The following is a 14803-nucleotide window of genomic DNA, read 5'->3' on the forward strand; positions in this document are numbered from 1 at the left end:
TCTTGTACAAAGAAAGGACTTGATAGCTATTACCTTGCTGCTATGTTTGTTTCTTCAGCTCACCAATCATTCTTCTGTATACCTAGCACTGCACCAGGCGCTGAGGCTAGAGAAATAATTAAGACTGTGCCCTTCACCCCTGATGGCAGTATAGGCAAGGTTGGCACCATCGTCACAGCAGACCCTCATCGATGCCTTGGTGTGCCTGGCATGGTGTTGCAGCAGTTTCTCACATATAATCCTTATAGTGACCCTATGAGGATAGGTTTTGGGGGTTTTTGTTTGGTTTGTTTGTATTTTGAGACAGGGTCTTACTCTGTCGCCCAGCCTGGAGTGCAGTGGCACAATCATGGCTAACTGTAGCCTTGACCTCCCTAGGCTCAAGTGATCCTCCCACCTCAGCCTCTGGTGTAGCTGGGGATACAGGCATGTGCTACCATGCCCAGACAATTTTTTTTTTTTTGTAGAGATGGGGTTTTGCCATGTTGCTTAGGCTAGTATTGTGCTTCTGGGCTCAAGTGATCTGCCCACTTCAGCCTCCTAAAATGCTGGGATTACATGCATGAGCCACTACACCTGGCCTAGAGTTTTGTTGTTGTTGTTGTTGCTGTTGTTTTTGTTTGTTTTTGTTTTTTGAGACAGAGTCTCACTCTGTCACCAGGTGCCAGGCTGGAGTGCAGTGGCGCAACCTCAGCTCACTGCAACCTCTGCCTCCCAGGTTCAAGCAATTCTCCTGCCTCAGCCTCCCCAGTAGCTGGGACTACAGGTGCGTGCCACCACGCCCAGCTAATTTTTTTGTATTCTTAGTAGAGACGGGGTTTCACCATGTTGGCCAGGATGGTCTCGATCTCTTGACCTCATGATCCGCCCGCCTCAGCCTCCCAAAGTGCTCGGATTACAGGCATGAGCCACTGCTCATGGCCGATTTTATTTTTTAATCTGCACTTGACAAACAATAAAACAGAGTCACAAAGAAGTGAATGTGATTAATTCTGTTTGGAGGCTCTGTGGCGAAGAGATGTTCCTGTCAGAGTCTGGGAGATGAGACCCTGTCCATGAAACAGACAAGGACCTCAAGATGACCTGCATTAGGTGTCAGCAGCCCTGGAGCTCTGACTGTGCCAGGCATTCTGCCAGGTGCTTTACCCACTGTGTGTCATGCTCAAAAAGCTCTCAGAGGAAGGCCCCATCCCTGGCAAAGCAAGTCAGCAGGACTGAGGAGCATGCTCCAGGCCACAGACCCATAAAGTAGCAGGCTCTCATGCATGGGTGAGGTGCCATATGGTGCCCAAGCTCTGAACCGTGCCCTCAGTTGCTTCATTTGTAAAAGGACTGGGGCACTGGGGTCAGTTAGATGCTTTAAATTTGTGCCCAATTGAAAAATTTCGGGGGGAATTTTTTCAGGTTGGTTAAAAAATACCAGACTGCTTATGATGGTCCCAGGTCCCAGGGGCACTGGCCCAGCTAATAGACAAGAACATTTCCAGGTAAGAGATCTCACCAGAACCCTCTGTCTTCTTTCAGATGTGATGGATGTAGCATGGTCTCCCCATGATGCCTGGCTAGCCTCGTGCAGTGTGGATAACACTGTCGTCATCTGGAATGCTGTAAAGTTTCCAGGTCTGGGACCTCCTCTGACTGGTTAATCGCGAGCAGTACTGCCTGTTGGTGTCTGGAGCAGGGGTTGGGCTGTCTCCTTAGTCTTGGTGGCAGTGGATGTATCACAGTGGCCTAGGATTTATGTGTCTTGTCAGTTTTTCTTTATCAGTTACATTTGTTTAAGCTTTAAAAAGAGATTAATCCTTAAGAAAAATAGTAACTGAGTGCTGGCATGGCATGCCACAGATCATGAGGGTAGTGAATAGGCAGCTGTTGTTGGGGACTCTGGTGCTCCTGTATATGCTGTGTCCACCCCCACCACTGGGCTCTGGGCTCAGCTCAGTCACCATCTCCTCTGTGAAACCCTTGAGCAGATGTGGGCTAACAAAAATGCAGTTTTGCAAAAGGTTGATTTTTCTTATTTATTGTGTTTAAAGTCACAACAGATGGCATAACCTGGCACAGTGCTGTAGTTTATAACTAGTAAAATTCTCATATTTCTGCTCTGTATTTGAAGAATGCTTTCCTCATTGATCTGGGTCATTTTTTTTTTTTTGAGACGGAGTTTCGCTCTTGTTACCCAGGCTGGAGTGCAATGGCACGATCTCGGCTCACCGCAACCTCCGCCTCCTGGGTTCAGGCAATTCTCCTGCCTCAGTCTCCTGAGTAGCTGGGATTACAGGCACGAACCACCATGCCCAGCTAATTTTTTGTATTTTTAGTAGAGACGGGGTTTCACCACGTTGACCAGGATGGTCTCGATCTCTTGACCTTGTGATCCACCCGCCTCAGCCTCCCAAAGTGCTGGGATTACAGGCTTTAGCCACCGCGCCCGGCTGATCTGGGTCATTTTAACCCTTTGAAAACCATCAGCATGTGTGGAGATACTCAGTCTGGCCATGGAGAGGGCAACTTTAGAGTCTGGAGTAGCATTTGGATTACAGATCTGTATGGGGTGCCATCGTACACACCTTTGTCTTCAGCCATAATTTACAAAAGACTCAGCCACTGTCTGCCCCTTTGAGCTAGTAGGCCTCCTCCTTATCAGGGAGCTGTTAGGGAGCTGCCAGGGAGGCTAACGTCAGAAGTGCTGGTGTCACAGCTCAGGAAGGGCAGCCACGGGCAGGGCTGCTAGCTACAGACAAGACCTGGATTAGAACTGGCTTTTTGGTGCCTACTTTCTTAATGCAGTCATTTCTTCAGTTGGCTTTTGCCTTGGTGGAGATCAAATGAGGAGGCACTTCTGCTTCTGCCTGGCGTGGGGCTGGTCAGGGCAGACTGCTGGGTCTGCTCTCTTGGATATCTATCCCATGGCTCGTGGATTGCAGGTTATGTTTTCCCCAGATGACGCCTCTCCACATTCCTTTTTTCTTCACAGAAATTCTAGCTACTCTGAGAGGTCATTCTGGCTTGGTCAAAGGGTTGACGTGGGACCCTGTTGGTAAATACATAGCCTCTCAAGCTGATGACCGCAGCCTAAAAGTGTGGAGGACACTGGATTGGCAGCTGGAGACCAGCATCACCAAGCCTTTTGATGAAGTAAGTGGGAACAGCTCAGGGAGCTGAGCCCTAGCAGCTGCCCCAGCCCCTTCCTGACTTCTTTGTGCAGAGAGGGAGCTGGCCATGGGCCAGGCCACATGAAGAATGCCAGAGTCCGGGGGTCTGAGCAGATTCACTGAGGCTCTCTTGGGTGGTACTCTGGCCCTAAGAGTCAGATAATACAAAATCCTTCATTTCTGAGATGCCATTTAATTTCCAGCTTTGAAATGAAAGGATTTATAGTTTTTTTGTTTTGTTTTGTTTTGTTTTGTTTTATATGGAGTTTCTCTCTTGTTACCCAGGCTGGAGTTCAATGGCACAATCTCAGCTCACTGCAATCTCCACCTCCCAGGTTCAAACGATTCTCCTGTCTCAACCTCCCGAGTAGCTGGGACTACAGGCGCCCGCCACTATGCCCAGCTAATTTTTGTATTTTTAGTAGAGATGGGGTTTCACCATGTTGGCCAGGCTGGTCTCTTAACTTTTGACCTCAGGTGATCTGCTCGCCTCAGCATCCCAAAGTGCTGGAATTACAGGCATCAGCCACTGTGCCTGGCTCGGATTTATAGTTTTAAAGTTGAAGTGAGCCATAGAGATGTCTCTACATCATTCTGCACCCAACTCACTGCCACAGACCTGGATAAAACTGCTTCTTAGACTGTGGAGTTTACACTGAGCCTCCTGCAGAGCAGCTTGTTGGAGGCCGGGGCAGGATGGAAGAGTCTCTCGGGCCATCCCTGACTGTGCTGCGTTGTTGATATGCACCCTGCAGTTCAGGGGCCTTCTTTCCTGGCTGGAGTTAGCAGTACAGTTTGCACATGTTTGGAGATCAGACTGCAATAGCGTCTGTAGTATTTTACTGTCTCTTCCTTTGAGTTCTGATTTCAAATGGAATGAGAGTTCAAGATCACTATTGCTCATTAGACATTTTTTTTTTTTTTTTTTTTTTTTTTGAGACGGAGTTTCGCTCTCATTACCCAGGCTGGAATGCAATGGCATGATCTCGGCTCACTGCAACCTCCGCCTCCTGGGTTCAGGCAATTCTCCTGCCTCAGCCTCCTGAGTAGCTGGGATTACAGGCAGCGCCACCATGCCCAGCTAATTTTTTGTATTTTTAGTAGAGACAGGGTTTCACCATGTTGACCAGGATGGTCTCGATCTCTTGACCTCGTGATCCACCCACCTCGGCCTCCCAAAGTGCTGGGATTACAGGCTTGAGCCACTGCGCCCGGCCTCATTAGACATTTATTAAGTGTCTACTATGTAAAAAGCAATACTGGACACAGGGAAATAAAAGTAGATTGAGATGGAGTCTCTCCTCTTGAAGCTTAAAGCCCTGAGGAAAGACAGGCATTCCCATCAGTTGTATGATGATGGAGTTGTCCAGAGTGCAGAAACAGCCCAGGAGGGGTGAGTGCATCAGGGAAGACTTCACAGAACAAGGGACACATAAGTGAAAGTTTGCAGGAAGAGCAGACATTTGTCCACTGGTCAGGATGGCTGTAAAAGTAATGTGATAGTCATATGTTCACTTCTCCCCGCATGACACCAGCTCCTGGGCTAGGTATATACTGGTTTTTACCTTACTTAGTCTTGCCCTAAGGAACTTTTGCTCCTTCTGGAGTTCCTCAGGGCTGACTGCCAGGCAGTAGGGTCCCATGAGCTGGACTCCTAGGGACGGCTTTAGGAGTGTCTTGAGTACCAGCAGGAACTGGCAGTAATCTTCAGCCTCTGCTGGGTAGGCCCATCTTTCAAGGTAGGGGATGGATCTATGGCCTAAGGCTGGGAGCTGAGGTGGTGATTTCACTACACTCAGGCCCTGCTTTGTCCTGTCCTGCTCTAGAGCTGTGAGGTCATGATATTAACCCTTAAGTCTTTAGAACTGCCCTGGGCCCACCTTGAGCTTCAGGAAGCTGGCTCTAGACCCATGTCATCTCATTTTGCAGGAGGAACAATGTGAAAGGATGCCCTGCCTCAGCCCACAGTCCAGGCTGGGGGAACAGTGCCTTTCTACTGTTCCTTGTACAGTTTATAAGGACATTACAAACCTTTTTTCCCTTGTGGGTGTCCTCACTACCCTTTGGGTGAAGCAACAGGCTAAAGATAATAGGTAGTGTCTCAGTCATCAGCTACATTACAGTCACAGGCTTCTGCCAGGCTCCTGAGTTAAAAGGGCTTTTTCTTCACCACAGCATACCTTGAGGATGCTGTGTAGATGCCATATGGTAGGTTAACAGGTGCTGTACAGAAGAACTGGGTTAGTGACCAGAGAGATTTGGCCTACACAGAGGCTATGGTTCAAACAGGTAGCCTTCTTGCAGAGCTCCTCAGGGCCTACACTTCTGAACTATATTTCTTTGTTCAGCTGCTCCGGGGGAGATGTAGGATGCTGCAGTTTCCAAATTCATTTCACAGAGCCCTTTTTGGTTGGGCCATCTGGAGAGACGGAAACTGTCAGTGTAGCCAGAAGCTTTGGGTGAATGCTCCACCATCACGCATTTATAAATTGAAGTTGGACTTTATCCTTGAGGCCAGAGTTTTGGTCACAAACGTGGCCTTGAGCTCCTTTCAAGTGCAGATGCTTTTTTCAGTGTGGAGGAACGACACATGTGTTGCGGCTCAGCTGGTCACCTGATGGGCATTACCTGGTATCTGCCCATGCCATGAACAACTCAGGCCCCACTGCCCAGATCATTGAACGGGAGGGATGGAAGACCAACATGGACTTTGTAGGGCACCGGAAAGCTGTGACTGTCGTGGTGAGTTCCCAGGGAACTGAGGGGGATGGGCTCCAAGATTCAGCACATATTAATTCTTGATTTATTTTAAGTAGTTATGCTTAAATATTTTAAAACTAATTTCAGATAATAGAGTATGTACTTGGTTGATTTATTGGCAAACTATAACATGGTATGAACATCAAGAAAATCAGTCTTGGGTTAGGAACATTGTAGCTCCTCATCAGCCTTTTACATACTCAGGTATGCTCATGGGTGCCCAAGCACAGTGTCCCCCTCACCTGGCTCCAGTGAATACAGTTGTGATTCTGGTGCACCCACCAAGCACTGTGCTTGTCCCTACACCTGGCAACATCAACCAAAGGTGCAAGGCTGTGCCATGGATCACTAAGTTAGGAGCTGCTGCCAGATCTTGCTGCGGCAGGTGAAGAGCTCAGAGGCGTGACCTGCTGTGGATCCTTAGGCAGGAGAGGTGTCTGGACACTCCTCTTATGCTTCTCCATGAATTTAATTAAAGAGCATTCTGATAGAGCCCCAGGCAAGCCGTTAAGTAGTTGCAAATAATCTGTGAGAACCAGGATTTTCTCAACACTGGGTAGCCAAATAAAATAAACAGATTGGTGGGCTAACGTTGATAAAAGTGTAGGATCATGTAAGACTCTGATGAAAACGGCCTGTGTTTAAACAGATAATAAGCATCATATAGTGTACCTTAAAACATAAATTTTGTATGAATAAAGTATTACTTATTTAATTTTTTTGTTTTGGAGTCCATGTGGGGTTTTGTTTGAACCAGAATTTTGTTGCTAAAGTCTTTGGAAATCACTGCTTCATGGTTAGTGCTCTGCATGATTATCCCATGCAGTCCTCACAACCACTTTAGAGCTGTTTTGGGAGATCATGACGCCTGCCTTTGGCTCACAGAGCTTGAAAGACCCTGCAACCTCCTGGTGCTAGACTATAATCCTGGGGACATGCTTCTGGGTTCCATCTTCTCCAGTCTCTGTGCACCCCTGGTCATTCTTGCCTGCCCTCTGGAATTAAAATATCTCTAGACTACCTGACTCCAGGCTTTCCAGAACCCTCTTTCCTCTGCCCTCAGTTTCCCTAGCTTGGGGATTCCTAGAGCACCCATCCCCTTTAAATCCAGGAAGGTGTCTGGGAGCTCAGTGTATACTTCCATCCTTTCCAAAAACAAAGAGAAGTTACTCTGGAGGTAGCTCCCTGGTCTAAGCAGCCAATGAAGCACCTTTGTGTCGTGTAGTCTTGGTCTCTGGCCCAGGGAGATCACAAATTACTCTGACTGAGTGGATCTCTGCTAGACAGTTATGACCAAACAACAAATGCAGTGAGTCAAGAAGGAATTCAGAGGTTCACACCCTTCCTGTGCATTCTCTTGGCCTCTCTTAGGAAATAGGGAATGAGCAGGTCTTTGTTTCTGAAGCCCCCTTGGAGGCTCACCTTTTCCACGGGTCCTAGGGATGGCCCTGCCAGGCCAGAGGGAGTTGAGAAGGCTAGTTTCAATAGTTATCCATCCCCTCTACTTGACAGGCTGCAGAAATGGGGAGAGTTTGGTATTGCTGGTTTTATATCTGCATTTCCCAGCTTACTCATTTGATGCCTCTGCACATACTTTCTGACCTCCCTAAGCCTCCTTTCCATCATCAGCCAGATACCTCATTGTTGGTCAGGAAGATGAGAAATAATGCATGCTCAGTGCCTGGGCTCAGAGAATGTCTGTGGGAGACTCCCTTCAGTGGGCTGGGACTTGGGCACCGGGGACATGCCTGATGCTTGATCAATTATTTTTAACATTTGTTATTTGGCTTTAGAAATTCAACCCAAAAATCTTCAAAAAGAAGCAGAAGAATGGGAGTTCTACGAAGCCCAGCTGCCCATACTGCTGCTGCGCTGTTGGCAGCAAGGACCGCTCGCTTTCTGTCTGGGTGAGCCTGCTACCCTAAGCTTTTGTTGCAGGACGTGAGGTATAGGTTGGGGCAGTAGTGAGTGGTGGAAAGAGAGACCTGCTTTGGGTAATGCTCAGAGTGTACCTTCTACTCTGCACCTGGGGTCAGCCCCTCCTTGGAAGTTCACAGGCTCTCCTGCTCTCCCAGAAGGAAGTGCTAAAGACTGAGTCTGAGCTCAGCCAGGAGAGGGCACCTTGACCCCCAGCGAGACTATTGTGTCTGGACTCAGGCAGCACCCTCAGTGGTCAATGCCATGGGCAGCATGTTGGGCTTGCTTCCTATTAGAAAAAATCTTTATATAAAATGTATTCGCCTGAAAGGTACAGCTTTGTGAGTTGTCATACATGTTTACACACCAGCGTCATTACTGCCTAGAGCACTCCTTTTTGTCCCTTTGTCCCTCCCGAGTCAAGACCTCCCTCACCACCAAAGCAACCACTCTAACGGCAGATACTGATAGTATAACAGTATACTGACAGTATAACAGATACTAATGATTTTTGCCTGCTCTTGAACTTTATACAAATGCAGTTGTGTGATGCCTGCTTCTTTGTGTCTTCATTTCTTTTGCTTGACATAGTGTTTTTGAGATTCCTGTATGTTGCTACACTTAACAGTATTTTATTAAAATTTCTGTGTATGAATGCACCACAGTTTGTTTATACAGTCTCCTATTGATGGACATTAAGATTGTTCCAGTTTTGAGATAGTATGACTAAAACTGATATGAATATTCTGTATAAGTCTTTATGTGGACATAGGTTTTCATTTATTTGTGAGTACATACCTAGGAGTAGTATGCTAACGTTAAAAAAAAAGATAGAACCAAGTGTTTGCAAGGACATGATAAGCTGGAAGTGATATATTACTGACAGGTGTTTATGCTGGCGTGAGCACTTGGGAAGAGTGTTTGGCAGTTTCTGCCACAGCTAAGCATATGACCTAGAGCACTTTCACTCCTAGGCATATAACCAAGCCAGATGAGTGCTTATGTCCCACCAAAAAAAGACACACAGACAGCTGATACCTCCATTTATTGGTCCATTTCACCCCTGGGCGATGCTGTGACGGGTAAGGTTGTGAGCCTGGTAGTCCTTACTTGCAGGAGCCCCTGAGATGATGCAATGTGTGTCTTCACCTTCTTTGTTTTTTTTCTTTTGAGATGGAGTCTCCCTCTATTGCCCAGCAGGCTGGATGGAGTGCAGTGGCGCTGGGATTGCAGACCACTACACCCAGCTAATTTTTTTGTAAGTTTAGTAGAGATGGGGTTTCACCATGTTGGCCAGGCTGGTCACAAACTCCTGACCTCAGGTGATGCGCCACCTTAGCCTACCAAAGTGCTGGGATTACAGATATCAGCCCCCGCACTCAGCCCGATGTGTCTTCAGCTTCATTGTTCCCCTCACCTTCCTAACTCAGTACCCTCCACAGAACAGGTTCTCAGCAGAGTTATTCAAGGGTAGTTGGTGAGTGAGAACCCAAGGGTAAGTATTGTGGCGGTTTCTAAGTCAGGGCTCCTGAAGGGTTAAGTTTCTCACTGCCAGGATCTGGCGTGCTGTGACCTGACTGTGTGGTGAGAGACACCTCCGCATGCAGTGCAGGAAGCAGCCTTGCTGCTGAGCGTCGAGGTGCCAATGTATTTAAAGTTTGATAAAGCAAAGTGCACACACACTAATTTTTTTTTTTTCACTTTGTAAAAAAGTGTCCCTATAAGCTGAGCAAGTTTGAAGTTCTGGTTTTGAAGGTTATCCTCTGGCTGCATTTATTACAGTTTGTCGTACAGAAATCTATTACTGTGTGTGTTGTGATTTTTTTTTTTAAGCCCAGTATTCACTTAACACCCATTCTGGAACCTCAACCACTGTACCACAGAGAGCCGTTCAGGGCACCTTCCCTGTCTCCTCCCAGCCTGAGGCCCTGTTTGTGGTGCTGCAACCAAAACATCACTGACTGTGGTACCCATATTTCTTAGAATGCTCAGGTCAGGCAGTCACACAGCCTACAGATTTCTGAGGGTCTGAAGGCACATTTATGGGAGGAGGTACAAGGCAGCTTTTTCTAGAAGTGGAATTAGGGTGGAAGCAAGCTTCTTTTTTTTTTTTTTTTTTTTTGAGACGGAGTTAAGCTCTCATTACCCAGGCTGGAGTGCAATGGCACAATCTCGGCTCACCGCAACCTCCGCCTCCTGGGTTCAGGCAATTCTCCTGCCTCAGCCTCCTGAGTAGCTGGGATTACAGGCACGCGCCGCCATGCCCAGCTAATTTTTTGTATTTTTAGTAGAGACGGGGTTTCACCATGTTGACCAGGATGGTCTCGATCTCTTGACCTCGTGATCCACCCGCCTCGGCCTCCCAAAGTGCTAGGATTACAGGCTTGAGCCACCGCGCCCGGCCAAAAGCAAGATTCTTAATGTGGGTTCCAGATAGCTCAGACTCTAGACCCCTCTCCAGCACTAGAGTGGACACAGCGTCTCCTTCCCCACATGGCACTCTCAGGCTGCATTGGGACACTCAGCAGCACAGCCTCCCAGAAGCTGCAGCAGCACCTAAGGGAGCCCACCATCCCGTGAGGAAGTGTGTTTTTTCCCTGCCCACCATCCTGCAGCTCAGGGCCAGCCAGCAGGGTAGCCAGGCACTTGTGCATGAGAGGAAGAGCCTACCGTAGTTGCGGGAACATGGAGTCAGCGTGCATGCCAGCAATTGGGTGACTTGATAGAGAATATGCACACAGTGCATGTTACGCAGTCATCCAAAAGAGACTTTTATCGCTATTTAATGACATACTTACTGTGTGTTAAATGAAAAAGCAGCCACAACCATATGCCTTATTTTGAAAAATAAAATAAATATTTGCACAAAATAGAAGGAAATAATTCATCAAAGTGTTAATAGTAGATAACTGTGCCTAGATTAAGGGCCCAAGTGTATATTTCTGTATTACCTGCACATAGTGTAGAATGAGCCTTGGCTAAATGTGTACCAGAGTCCCTTGGGCCCAGGGAAGATGTGTTGTGTTCTCTCTCAGGGTGCCTCACCCCCTATCTAGGCTTAGGCATCCTGTTTCCTGTTCCATAGACCCTCTCAGAGGGCCACACTGGGACTGTCCCTCTGCTCAGACCATAGCCCTTCAAAAACCAACTCCCACTCTGCCCTCTCCGTTGCTGCTTGTCTGTGTCTAAAGCTGTCTCTCTGTCAGACCACAGAAAGCCCTGGAGGCAGGGTCCATTCTAGGTAGGATGTACTTTTTTGGCAGGCTGTGGTTCCTGTAGTTTGGGATCTCCACAGCAACAGTTTGAAATAGAGTTGAAGATGCCTTAAATATCAGCAGCCATTCTGACCAAGGCTTCTAGGCTGGTTATGTTAACTGAGCTGAATGCAAAAGTGGATTTGAGTAATTTCATTAACCTTGGCTGTGTCTTTCTTTCCAGCTCACATGTCTGAAACGGCCGCTGGTGGTCATCCATGAACTATTTGACAAATCCATCATGGACATTTCCTGGTAAGGTGGATTCTATTTATGGGAATAGGTTAGAAAGAAAGGAGAAGCCACACATTGGAACATGAGGCCTCCTGGATGTGACTAGGGTCAGGTGGCCGGCCAGTGGCCCATCCCCAGGTATCACAGTGGCACAGACTAAGAGCGGTATTTGCCTGTGATTTGGGAACTGGCAATGGTTTGCCTGCTGCTGTGAGAATGTTCTGCCAGTGTACAATTTGCTACTGGAAACTGCCTTCTCAGGATTTGTATAAGACAAAGTGAATCATGTGATCCTAGTAGGCTCCACTTTACTCTGTCATTTCATGAAACAAAGTGAGAAGCACACCTTCTGCTGCTCAGTGACCTGATTTGTATGGATATTTTGTCAAGTTGTGTTTTTTTTCTTAATGGTTTCAAAAGTAAGAGAAATAAAATTGAAAATTCTTACAGAACACATGGTAAGGGATACTTTGATACCTGCTTAGAACTAAAGAACACCAGGGCCCTATGGGACACAGTTGTCACCCTTCCCCCTACCACCCTCAGGCCACAGAAGGAAACTAGGAGTTGCCAGCATCTCCCTAGAAACATGGTCCACCATCCTCACAGGCCAGCTCCTTCGATGTGTGTCTGCCTGGGGCTCTTGCTACTAGGCTGCTGATGACTGTGTCTTTCAGGACTCTGAATGGGCTTGGCATCTTGGTGTGCTCCATGGATGGCTCTGTGGCATTCCTTGACTTCTCCCAGGATGAGCTTGGAGATCCCCTAAGCGAGGAGGAGAAGGTAGGCTGATAGCCCTTGTGCTGCTGGGTGCTTTGGGGCCATAGCTACAGTAGCTCTGAGAGACCCCTACTACACCCTCTTCTTGTGGGATACATAGAAGCGTCATTTCTTAATGTGTAATGGGATATTCGACTTTTATAGGTTATAATCCTTCTTTACAGCATAGATTAATTTAAAAACGAGTCTCTGTTCATTTTAGAAATAAGTCCTGGAGTTAAGAGTAGAACTATTTTGGGCATCTCTTCTTGAGCTGATAATAGGCCATCTACTGGGAAGTTTTTGCCCTGAGAAAGAGCTGAAGTGACTCCTCAAAGGCCTCTGCCAACATCACTTTCCCCTTCATGGTAGTAATACTGGTCATTTCTTAGCACATATTGTATGCCAGGCTCTGAGAATGTGTTTTGCAACTACAATTTCATTTAAATTGCCCAAAACCCTTCAAGGCAGAGCTCATCCATTTTGTGGATATGGAAACTAAGCCTCAGAAAATAGCATGGCCCTTTGCCCAGTCTGTACGTGAGCCTTAGGTTAGAAGAGTGAACCAGGCCTATTGCCTCTGGGCCAGGCCACCTCCCCTCTGTACTCTGCGGGGTGATGGGGTCTCCGTGCCCTTCTGCTAAGCTTTGCGAAAAGCCCTGCTTCACCTACCATAGGCTTAGAAACCTGCTGCAACTTGATGGGATATGTGTATGTGTCTGAAGGGAGTTCTGTGAAAGCCTAGAGCAGGCTGGCAGCTCTCCCGTATGACCTTATTTGCTAGTGGAAGCTTCCTCTTAACCTACAATGTGACCTCTTCACTAAAATGTGAACCCCTTTCGGGCAGAGGTCTGCCTTGCTGACTGCATTTACATTTTTCAAGTCACAGACTGGGACCCTATGTTTCAGGAACACTAGGGAAGCCCTGGCAAACATTGAATTCTGCCTCGAGATTGCAGGAGATAGACTCAGGAGAGAATGGCAGGAGCCAAGATGGCAAGGGAAGGAGTTTCCTGGACACATCAAGTCCTGCAGGAGTGAGTCCCAAGGCACCTCTCTTGGAACGCTGCCTTTCAACCCATGCTCTGGTGTAAAGCAGATATCCTGTGAACCAAGAACAGTCCCTGTTCTTGGGCAGAATCCCACGTTGGACATTTGCACATCCCATGGAAGTCTGTTCCTCATGCACAGCAGTCACTACAGTGTACTGGGGACACCATCTCTGCTCTCATGGGGCTCCTGCCTAGCTTGTTAGGGCCCAAGACTGCAAGTGCCTAGGAGGAGGGAAGATGATGACATATTAGGAGGGATTGGGGTAAAGGAGGCTCCCCAGCTCTGCTATTCCAGGCCTTCCCATACTCCTAGAGACACTGTAAGCAGGCCCATGGGGGCCTCCATCCACAGGACTGATGGCTGCAGATGAGCTGTGAAAGTAGACTCTTGTTCTAGGATCTGATTCCCAAATGCATTTGGGTCCTAGGAGTGATTTAAGAGCCTTAAGTTAGCAACTTGAATATCTTCCTTTCCATTGAAGCACTGTGGACACTGTGGATTGTCATTTCTTCTGCACCAGACTGTGGGGCAGGTGTTGTTTTCTTGGCTGTCTCATTTACTGTCATCCCAGCTACAGATACAAGGGAGGCCATAAACATCAAGGGAGGGCATGAGACATCAACAGAGCTGTCAAATGAGGGACAAGCAGAATAGGGTGGGAGGCGATGGGAAGCTGGCCTTGGGTCCCTTCTCCGCTCAGAGCCAGGAGAGCTGTGCTCTAGTTTCCCCACTTGTGGGTGGCATTGGCCATGCTGGTGCTTACACCGGCATGTTGTGCCTCTCCTTACGTCCCCAGAGCCGCATTCACCAGTCCACCTATGGCAAGAGCCTGGCCATCATGACTGAGGCCCAGCTCTCCACAGCTGTTATTGAGAACCCTGAGATGCTCAAATACCAGCGGAGGCAGCAGCAGCAGCAGCTGGACCAGAAAAGTGCCTCGACCAGGGAGACAGGCTCAGCCACCTCAGTTGCAGGCGTCGTCAACGGGGAGAGTCTTGAAGATATTAGGAAGGTGAGAGCCCTGCCTGGTGGTACTGAAGACATAGACACATGACCAGGGGACGGGGTGAGGGGCAGACACCAGTGGTGGTAAAGAGGGTGTCTGCTTAGTGTGGCAGACGTGGGATTTGTGAGTCAGCCAGCCTTGGGCTTGTTGGCTCCTTGCCCACTGCTGCATGACATAGTAATGGGGCCTGGATCCCCTTTGTCAAAGGCCACTATATATCCAGGAGCCCAGAGGAGGTCATCTCTTGTAAGAACTTACAAACTTTAGCCTGCCTGCCTTTCTAGGAAATCCTAGATGCTAAGAATAGTGGATTTCAGGCTCTGCCCTTAGGAGACTTCTGTGGGCTCCCCTTGTTCATCTGGAAGCCATGTTTCATGAAAAGGGATTGGAAAAGGGTAAGGAACAGTATTGCCTGGGGTGTATAAACCATCTCCAGGACCATACGTAGGCTGACAAAACTCCGGGCAATTCAGATATAGAGTATGAGAGAAAACCCCTAGTTATGAGCTTTCTGTGGAAGAAAGGATTCTATTTTGAAAGTCAGTTTGAAAATCGCTATCTCAGGCCAGGCACGGTGACTTACACCTGTAATCCCAGCATTTTGGGAGGCTGAGGCAGATGGATCACTTGATGTCAGGAGTTCCAAACCAGCCCGACCAACATGG

At 47.9% G+C, this 14803-nt stretch overlaps 1 protein-coding gene across 8 annotated transcripts in view; it reads left to right on the plus strand.

Moving 5' to 3' along the window:
• The window catches only part of HIRA (histone cell cycle regulator), a 104350-nt gene that overhangs the window by 35835 nt on the left and 53712 nt on the right, over positions 1-14803 (plus strand). For all 8 annotated transcript variants that reach the window (XM_010330500.3, XM_039462433.2, XM_074391200.1 and 5 more), the window contains 7 exons: positions 1525-1620; positions 2978-3138; positions 5730-5897; positions 7709-7822; positions 11271-11341; positions 11998-12103; positions 13929-14144. In XM_010330500.3, the coding sequence (XP_010328802.1) occupies positions 1525-1620; positions 2978-3138; positions 5730-5897; positions 7709-7822; positions 11271-11341; positions 11998-12103; positions 13929-14144 (932 nt within the window). The remainder of the gene's footprint in view (positions 1-1524; positions 1621-2977; positions 3139-5729; positions 5898-7708; positions 7823-11270; positions 11342-11997; positions 12104-13928; positions 14145-14803) is intronic.

The sequence above is a fragment of the Saimiri boliviensis genome, chromosome 21, assembly GCF_048565385.1.
Source record: "Saimiri boliviensis isolate mSaiBol1 chromosome 21, mSaiBol1.pri, whole genome shotgun sequence".
In the NCBI taxonomy this organism is placed as follows: Eukaryota; Metazoa; Chordata; class Mammalia; order Primates; family Cebidae; genus Saimiri; species Saimiri boliviensis.